Raw genomic sequence first — 12,132 nt, 5'->3', positions numbered from 1 at the left:
AATAACTTATGGAATTTTTCGTTCTAGAGACCACAATCGCGAGCCAGAAACTACTAAGTTTTTGAAATTTATTTTAGTTTTACATTTATCAATCACCGCAAATCTTTTTTACAACTTCCTCTGCTATTTACGTCATGTATTGCATAATCAAATGTTATTTACAAATGCGATGCCCAATTGTTAATGGATAAAAGCCACGCTAAGAGTTCCTCATATTTTCTTTAATTTAACTTTGTATAAACGACATTACAAGTAACTTTATTTTATATTTTCTCTCAATGTTTTCTTACTCAATTTTCCCTTTCTGTATTAATTGCTTAAGAATGTAATTTGGATATTTGGAGTTCAAATTTAAGTTAAAGTTTTCGTTATGAATTACTATCACACCCCTTGCCGACCAAACTTGCACATGTGGCCTGTGCTCTAAACAAAAACGGGCCAAGTTTACTCCTCACTACTCTGCAGTGTTCCGTACTTTCAGCCTCAAAACCCAATTATCAAATATAGGCTATTTTAAAAAGGATTTCGTCAATTATCATTTTGATGTTAAAGTAAATCCTGTGTTTTGTCATACAACAATAAGGTATCTTTTGGATTGGCCGTTTCGGTCGGCCGTCTCATATATCCATGAATTACACTCTGCAAAATAAAATACATATGCTATCAATTTACACATATTTTTTCCATGAAAACTACATCAGCATATTTGGATATATTTAGATAGTTATTCTGCGTATTCAACATGGAGTACTCTAATCTAAACAGTATTTAAAATTGGCCCAAGGATCACTAATTCGGTCGCACGCCCTTTGTTTACAAGTGACGCATGAGCCGAGTCCAATGCAATCTATAAACCGCGGAGTCGTTTACCTTCCGCGCGGCGAGACGGCCGCCATGTGCGTACATGCGTGAGCGCAGCGGCTCATGCGCCCGCCGCCGGCGCACACCATGCCGCGCTGCCTCGCGCCAGCCACGCTACTGCTGTGCGTCTGCGCCGCCGCCTGGCGTCCTACCACAGACTCTGTCGAGTTCCTTCCGCGCTCTCGGTCACCCCGCCACATCCACAGCAGGATTCACCATCTGCACCTCCTCGGATGGCACCTCGAATTACAAGAAAATAGAGCCATTCGCTCCCCCTACTACAACGAGTGCAAATTCTATAAAGGACGGGTATTGTATGAAGACGGATCGGCGGTTACTGTGACCGAATGTGGGGGGCAGCTGTATGGTCTATTGCAAGTCGACGGTGAGGATTTTGTCCTCCAACCCACGACCGAACGCTCCGAGGGAAGTCATGTGTTGCGACGCCGTGATGTGTTGCTATCGGAGAGGCCTATCGCCTACAACCTCACAGGAGATACGGTCATCGACCTTGACATTGACTTCGAGGATGACCCGCCGTCACCCACGATGCACGTGCGACCGCGGCACAGTGACCACTTCGACGTTGAACATTTTCAAAATGTGCTTCCCGTATCGAGACCGGTCTCAGGTGTGTCCCCGTTGCGTGTGGTTCCATAAACGGTCTGCAAAAATGCATTGTTTCGTTTGTTGATTGTTCCAGGCGCAAAAGGTCTGTGGCTCGAATTGGCGATCGTGGCGGACCATACAATGGTCAAATTCCACGGGAGGGAACGGGTGAAACATTATATCCTCGCTATAATGAACATTGTAAGTACGTTGTGGATGGTTGCAATTAATTTTGAGTGCACTCTCAAACCATTATGTAACGATTTAAGGTCAGCGCGATCTTCAACGACCGCTCGCTGGAGTCGAACATGACTCTCGTTATCAACAAATTGTTTCTCTATGAGGAAAAGGATTCTGTAATAAAATATGGCAATGTTAAGAAGTCGCTCGAGGCAGTGAATAAATGGAATTATAGACATCTCATGAAACTGCCGGCAGGTACGTACATTATTATAACTTTTAAACGTAATATTTCGGCTTGTAAAGGCATAAATTTAACTGTTACTAATATTTTATGTTTTGTTAAACGGCAATTATTTTATCATTCACGAAACGTTCCGATATTTATTAGCCGTAAAATTTTATGTTTGCTATTAACGTATAGATTACAATAAGAAAAGGATCCAATATAAATTTGAATTACACTTTTCATAATTCAAATAGAAAATATATTTTGAGTAATGATATAATTTTTAAACTAAAATATAACACTATAAAATTTGCCACAACAAAGTATATTTATGAACACTTTATGCGAAAGTTATATCATCTATAAATCATAATTAGTTAACTCGTAGAAATAGCTGCGGCATTTGTCTGGAGTATTTTAAAATAACGAAGCGAAACCCATGTGCATATTAATGATTTTTGGTATAGAAATAGACGGGAATAATGCTTGATGTGTTTGTTAATAATAACAGCAATATTTAGGAAGATTCGTTAATATTATCTTATGAATATTACATAAACAATTGTGTACATAGCAGGATTCACCATGTACACCTCCTTGGATGACACCTCGAATTACAAGAAAATAGAACTATCCCCTCCCCATACTATACAGTATTTACGATATTTTTAAGCTACAATATAATACCTGATAATTCAAAGTTAACTAAGAAATTAAAACAAATTCAAAAAGCTGTGGCGGTGTACCTTTAATGCTGACAGAATTTCCTGGCTGTATTGCGGTACTAATACGTTAAAGCTTCTTAAAAATCTGTAGGTTTCTGTGGTGTAATACTCGAAATAGGATACACCTAAAACCTGCTCGCTAACGATTATTGATAGATGAATAAACACTATGCCCTATTTAAAAAGAAGTCCATCCTTGCCAACCAGCAGAATAAATGCGGCGTGAAGCTGGACGAATCTCAGTTATTATCTTTATAAAATTGAAATGTTTCTTAAAGATCAAAGACATTATGATATCATATTTATAAATATATTTTCTCAATTCTCTTTTTATTTTCTAGCACAATATTTACAGTCATTAAAAGTGATATTACAATACTGCTCGCATCTATTTGGCGCGAAGACAATTTGACATATGCTGTACATAAGCTAAAAAAATAAAAGATTTCAATGCTGTTATAAATTCTAATATATACTTATATATCGGCGAACAGTTATTTATTTATAGCTTGTCCTTCGACGAAGGCCTCTTCTAAATTTTCTGGATCCACTATCTTTTATATATCACCCTCACCACTTATTTGGCATTATAATAAATCAGTATTTCAATGATAGTAATATGTTAATGATATTTTATTAGTAAAAGATCTGCCTGCCTCACTTTCGTTTACTCATAAATAATATTGTGTATGATTCCCTGAAGTAAAGCTTAAACAATAATTTTAACGTTTATAACCTGATATTATTGGCATATTGACGTTTCGAATGCTTTTCAATAGTCGTAAAACTGTCGTATGACATTAACAGTAACTAATGAGTATATTGAAAGACTGATTTCTAATATAATATTTATAGTCGATAGGTTCACAAAACATGCACAAAAAGTTTGTCATATTAAAAATTCATTGTTAATTAACTATATACTTGGTTGTAACCACGACTATTTTTGCCGTAAAAAAGCTAAATTTAGACGAAAATTTACCAGCACATCTATGATAAGTTTCTTAAAATTAGTTATATTCGACTGGTCTCATTATATTATTATCAAGTTATCTAAGTACAACGGGTAACATGTACTGATAAGAGAGAATTCAATGTAAACCATATCAACAGCTGTTGTATACAAAACGTATAAAATTGTACAATACTAGATTCTGATAGGATTATGATTTTAATTAGCTAAGCGGAAGGCTTCTAAAACCCATTCTTTGAGTGAACATAACCTTAAAAAAATAATTTTCTGGGGATTTACCGAATTTGAACCCAGTCTTTATATTTTTATTTAAAAAAATAATACAAACGTGAGAAAATAAATATTTAACAATTACTTTTAACCATATAATATACATAATATATTTAAAACAGATTTTACTAATAAACAACATTATTAATAATTAATAATACTTATACAAAATATACCTCTCCAGATAGCACAGGTTGGGACGCCACACTATGGCTGACTCGTGCACAACTTGGAGGCCCTTCGGGCTTCGCCCCCGTTGCCGGAGTCTGCTCAAGAACGCGTTCGGCGGCTATAGACAGGGACGAAGGACTTACTAGCGCATTTGTCATCGCTCATGAGCTGGGACATTTGTAAGTACTTGTAATAAATTCAGATTATTTTAGACACTATAAAATGTAATTTATTTTATCTGAACAACATTATCTATGTAGCGACAACAATATGCGGTTAATAGTACGATGAGGTCATGCCCTTAAAGGCGCTAATTAGGTTGTTAGCTTCTGAGTAAAGACTAGTCAAGGTTCCTTCCTTTAGGTCAAAGGAAGAGAGAGACCTTGCTTCCTCCTTGTTTTAGTTTCAAAGTCAAAAATCATTCATATAGGTAATACAATATACACTTATGAACGTCAAAAAAAAAGAAATATACATTAATTGCTTCCAATTTTACATTTACTGCCAGTTCTCAAATCAAGGGCGTAAAACGGATACACAAATTGCAAGTTTATACTTTATATGACATAATATACACTTCATAATTTAAAACACACTATCTATAACTCAAGAACGGCTGAAGACTTGGTACCCTGGTTCGTAAATATAATGTTATCTATAGTAAAGTATGATTGAAAATTTGACAATTAAAATTTTAAAGTCCATCAGTTAATGTGTTTATTTTGAGTTTCTATTAGCATATGCTAATAATTATCATTCAAAATCCACGACCAAGACGATCGAATCTTTCCCGTCAAAACCTTAATGTAATGTTGATGAGTGTCTTAATAGTTCTAATAATTTACAAGTAGATGTTGTTTTAAGTTTAAAATTTGGTATTTTGGATATGGTTACAGGACAACGTCTGTCAGGTCCGCTTAAGAAATAAACACAACATTTGTTTGAACCTGACCAAGAAACCTTCATACGATATACATTTTCTATAAGCATCTGACATCCTGTTTACACACATTTGCCTTTTACTGTTCACAACACGTACACAATTTGCAAGTTAATCCACGAATAAATTCCAAAGTCAAGCTCACAGCTCCGTTCATAATAAGCCTCAAAGAGCTTCAACGTTTATTTATTTATAAAAGCTTTCCAACGCTCGACACACTGATACATTGGTGCAAGAAAAATACAATTTTTATTGTGACAAACATAACATATACGAAAAGATAAAAAAAAAGTATTATAATAATAATAATAAATATGTTTATTCATTCCAAGTTCAATTTCATTACAATGTGTGAGATTTGGGAACCCTTTTAAGTAAAAAATATACATGTGTCAGGGTTTCCAGCTCTTTCATAACCATAATTTTTTGTTATGGATTTTTAACTGTTATCAACACACTGGAGTGCATAAGTAGTGTGTGAGTGCAAATGTGTAAGTGAGTGAGTGAGTGAGTGAGTCAGTTTATTAACTAGCTTCAGCGTGCGACCCTCATCAGTGAGGTCGCATTCAACATTCGTGCGAACGGTGAAGGGAAACAACGTGAGAAAACTGGCCCTAGACCGAAAAAGTCAACGACGTACCAGGCACCGGAGGCCGATCACCTAGTTGCCTATTAGATTGATAAATAATCATAAAACTGATGCAGAAATCTGAGGCCAAGATCAAAAAAGGCTGTAGAGCTACAGATTTTGTTTTTCATTGGAAAACTATACGAAATTTGATGTCAAAGTATGAGGGAAGCAACTAAAGACATCTACTAGCTCGTTTATCAGAATGTACAATTTTAAAATAAAGAAGAGAGAAAAGGTTTTTATACGTTTATGAATAAGTTAAATAAAATATCTTACTGGATCTCTTCGTATGTGCTAAGACGTAGTAATCGCCCAGAAACAATAAGGCACGAGGCTCAAAGCCACGAATTCTATCGCAAGCTTAATAACTCCTCTTTATAGGAAACGTTTTGAAAAACATTTGTTTCGGCTTGGAATGACCAAAAAACTTAAACATAAAGTTCCTTCAAGTCAATATGTTTATGTATAGAACTAAAACGCAACGGCCTGTCTACCATATGCCGACAACGAAATATCACATTTCGGCCATACAATGCGCAGATGCGATGAGAACTTGGAGATATTAATCGTGGTAACACAGGAGGCAAAAGATCACGTGGCCGTTTACTAACCAGAAGGACCGATTATAAGAGAGACGCTGGATACAGATGGAACCATGTCCGCTCCAGATGTTTCCTGACCACGACGCTTAGACATGAGCTACCGACTGAGAAGAGAGAGACAATACTGCCTTCGCTATTTTGCTTTCAATTCCAAATCAAAACAATCACGATGCAACCTTGAAATTGCGTGGTACTAAAACTCCTCAGTACTTGGACTTTAGTACCTACCACCTCCCACTACCTACCTATAGCAGGATGGATAGTAAAACTGGGGTTTTGAAACCACACCGCTATATGGTACTCGTCCGTATACATATCATCCTACTCAATTTAACCATGAAGATCTTTTTAAGGTCTTCATTGCTGAGATCTCTTAGAAGATTAACAATGAAATCATCATGAGGAAGCTAGATCGATCTGGTATATCATACAATTATATTAAAACTAAATGATACATTCTTTTAAAAGTTTCAATTTACATACACGCTTATATTTTGTTCTGAGAAATTAGGACCATATGTGACAGAATATTTGTAACAGTGGGTCGGGTTTCAAATGTGTAAAATAAAATTAATGTAATAATGTACACAGAGTGATTTATCAAATATTGTGGTTGATTTAGAGATGTAGTATTCTCATAAGGTCCCTTATCCCAGAGCGTTTCATTTGTTATATTGAACATTTTAAGTAGTTTTTTAGTCTAAAAGATGGGTTTTAGACGATTTCTTTACAAGTGATACTTGCTGAACTCTATGGAAAGACAATTTTATTATTTTAGAGGGTTTAAACTCGATATCACATACTTGAATCGCAACTTAGGCACTCGCTAGCCCTCTGAGATAAAAAAAACATTTTACATTAATTCTAATATTACTATGTAGAATATATATTCTATTATTTGTATTTTTTAAATATATATAGTTCCTACTGATTAAATTATCCTTGCAGATGTAATAAATATTGTGTACCAATGTAGACATTGTTTCTCATTTCTTCGATTGTATTCTTATAAATTCGATTTATATTAAATTTTATCTACCAAAAATGTAAAACCTATCATTTTCATACATTAACTATGTTCGTAATTCACACACACACATTCACACAGTCATCAGATACATTTATCATTCACTACCATATCACAGATTGACTTACAAGAGACGGCTCGACAACTGAACTCTATGTATAGGCATAAAAAATAAATTACTTCTTCTTCTGGTTTTAAATCCATACTAAATTGATAATAGGTTTCTCACTCACAACCTGGTAGGATTCAAGCAGTCTATTTATGCAGCAATAATTTATGGTTTGCTTTGAAACGTGCGAATGACGTTCATTATTACTAGTTCTCTATCTAATTTAATTATTGAAGTGAAACTTCTTTATCGGCGTTGGAAAAAGAAATACCGTCACATTTTTCGGTTACGCGTCACATTATTCCGTTACGCGCCATCTTTTTCTTGTTCCTACCACGGTTGATTCGAAGCCATTAATAACAAAAATATATAATAACGATAAAAATGATAGTAATCATCCTATTACAATTAATGAAATTCGGTAATAATCTTAGTAGTAATAAGGTAAAATGAAATAATTGTATTTGTATTCATGTCTATGATAATAAAAGCCTTTTGTTAAACTTAATCTAATTTAACTTTATTTAACCGATTTCTTTTGCGTATAGTAAATAATTTTTCGAATAATAAGGTCATAAAGAAGTTAAGTGTGTGCACTAGTAAACGCACATTTTTTTTTACCTGTGTGTTTATCAATATTTATTTATATATATTTTGGGCTTCGATCTGGGTCTCGGTTCAAAAATTTATCACACAAACACTAATGTAATGCAGTATTTATTGTATTATTGCATTCTATATTGATTATTGTATAATATATATTGTATTCTAGTAGGTACTAAAACCATTTAATATTATTGACCAAGCCTGGGCTTTGAATCTGGGCCTTCCAAAATATTATTCAGAGAAGTAATTTATATTAATAGAATTTTAGTTTTTTTTTTCTAGTTCGGCAGTATACATTTTTGTACTGCTAGATATTGAACTGTTCCTTTCCATAAGTCCTAATACAAAACGTATTGTTTCATGATATGTACATCTCTATATATATTCACACGACCGATTCTTATGAATTTTTTATGCATATTCACTAAGTCTGAGAATCGGCTTCTATCTTTCAGCTAAGTGATAAAAGGTGTCCACCCCATTTTTTCTTTATAAGTCCACATCATTTTTTTTTTACTTTTATGATACAACATACAAATATACATACAACCCTTAATTTTCACCCCTCTACTATAAAATTATTACTTGAACTCTGAGGTTTATATAGAGAAATATTCACAGAAAAACCGAAAAAGTTTTAATTTCGGAAAACCGAAAAGTCTCTAGCATAGCAAAATGTTCCATGTTGGTACGTACAGGCTAAGAAACCAAGTTTACAGGGGCAGCTAGTCATATATAATATGCTGTTATGCTCGTAATTGGATATGAATTGAGTATCATTTCCAGCAATTTGCTTCTTAATTAGTTTGAGAGGAAAGTTTGTCGTGCATATGGCTTCAGAGAAAATTATTATTGAAATGAACCTTTGCCTATGTTGTGCCTAAATCATTGTGTTACGCTCTGATGCGACAATTATTATGAAAACACTATTTCGCCCCAAATCCATCCTAAATAGAATTTCATGACCCCAGATATGGGAGTCGCATGCTGAAGCCACTAGACCAACACTGCTGTACATTGTATTGAGTATATATATAAATAATATTTTGATTTCATCATATTGAGTATAATTTTAAAGACACGTTCAAGGACAAAATGCGACAAAAGTATATTCTACCTTGTGGTTAAAATTAATAATTTTCGTTATTAATACTGTTGATTTTCGAAATTTGGACAACTTCTTGCAAGGGAAAAAATTTAACTCTGATGGGGCAGTACAAATCGCCTTCACAGATTTTATTGATTCCCGTCCGACTGGTTTTTTTAGTAAAGGGATCAATGAACTACCTATGAGATAGCAAAAGTGCATAGAAAACAATGGTTCATACTTTGATTAATTAAATATATTATATTTAAAAATATTCGACTTTTTGTTCCTCCCATACAAAACGCCAATTTCATATGTAAGGACCTAATATTGGCTTCTTACTTACAATATAGTATAATCTCTAAATATGTATGTATATAAAAATCTCGTGTCATTGTGACGTGTGTGTGTTCGCTCCCATACGAGAGTATTGTCATTGGTTCCCAAACGGATCGACTAATGCTTATGAATTTTTTAATGCATATTCATTAAGTCTGAGAATCGGCTACTATCAAACCCCTAAGTGATAAGCGGTGTCCACCCTAAAAAAATGTATTTTTTAGACATTTTTTTTGTTTTTATTTTGTATTGATACAACATATCAAAATATCCTACAACCCTTAATTGTCACCCCTCAACGATCAACCACTATTTTTATTATAGTAGATCGGTTATTTTTATTGAACTAAAAAAATTCCGGGTCAACTAGTATTTATATATATTTATTACGAAAAGATTCAAGAAATTACATGTATTGATATAAATTTAATTAAAATAGAAGTGACCCAGTTATATGCGGAAATCTATTTGTGATGCGTCAGATCTAAGATGCCGCAAGGTTAGGTTATCTTTAATCTGATTGGATTTGTGCATTTGGGTCAATTACTGGTCTACCAGCTGCCTTCAGTGGTATTTCCGTAATATGACAACAGTCGGTTCATCATGCTGAGTTTCAAACTATTTTTTTCATAAAATAGATAGTAGTTATATCTCTCTTTTACCAATACGTAAAATAACTTGCAGAAACTAATAAAACAATGCACAATTTAGTCTTTAAAATATGCCTATAACTATTTTAATGCCTCCTGTAAAAAGTAGATTGATCTTAGTATTCAAAACAACCTTCGCCTTATTCTAAAAATAAGATTCACAATTGTTAAACCGTTAATTGTCTAGTTTCTCACGTCCCTTTTCACCATATTGTCAGCATAATTTGACAGAAAGAAACATAAGAGTTATTTTGTTAACTGAATTAGGCTGTTCAAAGGGAAGGTGTAAGTATGTGCAGCCTGAGCGTGCGACCCTCATCCCTGAGGTTCGATCCCCGGCTGTGCATCAATGGATTTTCTTTCTTTCTTATAAAGCTTGGTTTAGACCCAAAAAGTCGACGGTGTACGTCAGGCACAGAAGGCTGATCACCTACTTGCCTATTAGATTAATAAATGATCATAAAACATTTACAGAAATCTAAGGTCCAGACATAAAAAGGTTGTAGCGTCATTGATTTATTTTTATAATAAAACATTACATTTTCCCTAAAGCTGACATAGGAAAAAGCAAATCCAACTGTATTCAATCCATCCACTTGGTTTATTTTTACTACAAACATTCAGAACCTCATTGACTCAAGCCAAACTCCATTTGCTATCGAGAAGTTAATTATTTAACCATATTTACTTTTAACGTGGTATAAGCGTTTGTTTTTATTTAGAGAATATTGAGGAACTTCTAAAGTCTAATATACTAACTTCTGTCTGTCTAATATATGAGTCCAGGGAATATGATTAAGTATCTAGTAAAATCTTATTCTTTGTTACTAACAAAAACGAATGCTGTGCTACAAAATTTTCTTATAATATCTACGTCTGCATTATAAGAACCTATCTACACGAAAAAAAGCTCTTACGTATATTATTATAATTTCAATTTAAGAGCCCTCTATCAATCTCAAAGTTTCCTCTAATAATGACCACATTTCTTTTGATACCATGTACAGCCAATAAATAACGCTGATTCGACTACCGAAGATACAATAATTTGGCAGGCAAAGATAGTCTTTTGGCTTTAATATGATTACCACTACCAAGAAATGATTATGTACCGTGTCCTATTGAGGGGTAAAGGTGCTATATCTTTATTTATTTATTTTCTCCCATATAACATTTACTCCCCATTTACAACAATAAATAAGATAATTACTAAATATGGAAATTAAATCAAGTTAAATCAGGTAAATGCACATGAAACAAAGATGTAATGATACTTCTATTGCGATCGTTTAACCTATCTTTAAGCTTATATATGTATGTGTATATCCCCATTTATAGAAAAGCGACTATTTGCAGTAATTTGGTAGAATCTTGTGTTGGAATTATACCTACATCACCCATCTATCGGTAATGTTTTTATTCCATTTGAGGCTTTTACCGCCTTTATGTCAAAAGTCAAAAATCATTTATTCATATAGGTAACACAATGTACACTTATGAACATCAAATATACATTAAATGCTTCTAATTTTACATTTACTTTAGTTCTCAAATCAAGGGCGTAGAACGGATGAGAAGAACTGGCAATAAACTTGCCGCCATTTTTTTTAATCGCTAAGTTTTTTTTCACATGCTTGTACGGGACGATAAAGATTTATATATATATTAAATTGTTAATACGAAGACTGTTTCAATATATATAGATAACTTTATAACTATCAGAACAAAGATAACACTTCCGCATATTACTTAATACCTTTTATTGAAGATAGGTTATTGCTCTCTCCTTGTTCCTTCAAGCAATAATAATCCTTAGTGTATTGTGTTTGAGTTAAAAGTTATATAACAATCCTTATCAAAACCTCCGGTCATGCATTGTCCGTACGCACAATTTGCTTCATTACCTTGTAATTAATTTGCCGAAGACTTCTGTGTTGTGGATGAACATTAATTAATTCTAATCGGGTGTTTGACTTTGGGAATTACGATAAAATTCTTGGAATGATTTCGTGTATTTTCACACGTTAGTTAGGAAACCTTTTTTGTTTATCAACATAATTATTGAATTACATATTTGGTATTACTGATAAGATAAATTTGGAGGCAATGGGCGGCCTAGCGAT

At 33.6% G+C, this 12,132-nt stretch overlaps 1 protein-coding gene across 1 annotated transcript in view; it reads left to right on the top strand.

Moving 5' to 3' along the window:
• Positions 1–801: 801 nt before the first annotated feature.
• Positions 802–12,132, top strand: part of LOC123709273 (A disintegrin and metalloproteinase with thrombospondin motifs 3-like) — a 56,529-nt gene continuing 45,198 nt past the window's right edge. The window contains exons 1-4 of the mRNA XM_045660462.1: positions 802–1,492; positions 1,565–1,671; positions 1,740–1,908; positions 4,032–4,197. Of these exons, the coding sequence (XP_045516418.1) occupies positions 925–1,492; positions 1,565–1,671; positions 1,740–1,908; positions 4,032–4,197 (1,010 nt within the window). The 5' untranslated portion in view covers positions 802–924. The remainder of the gene's footprint in view (positions 1,493–1,564; positions 1,672–1,739; positions 1,909–4,031; positions 4,198–12,132) is intronic.

This window comes from Pieris brassicae, chromosome 1 (assembly GCF_905147105.1).
Source record: "Pieris brassicae chromosome 1, ilPieBrab1.1, whole genome shotgun sequence".
Lineage (NCBI taxonomy): Eukaryota > Metazoa > Arthropoda > Insecta > Lepidoptera > Pieridae > Pieris > Pieris brassicae.
Note: the sequence above shows the minus strand (reverse complement) of the source record. Positions and strands in the feature narration are given on the sequence as shown.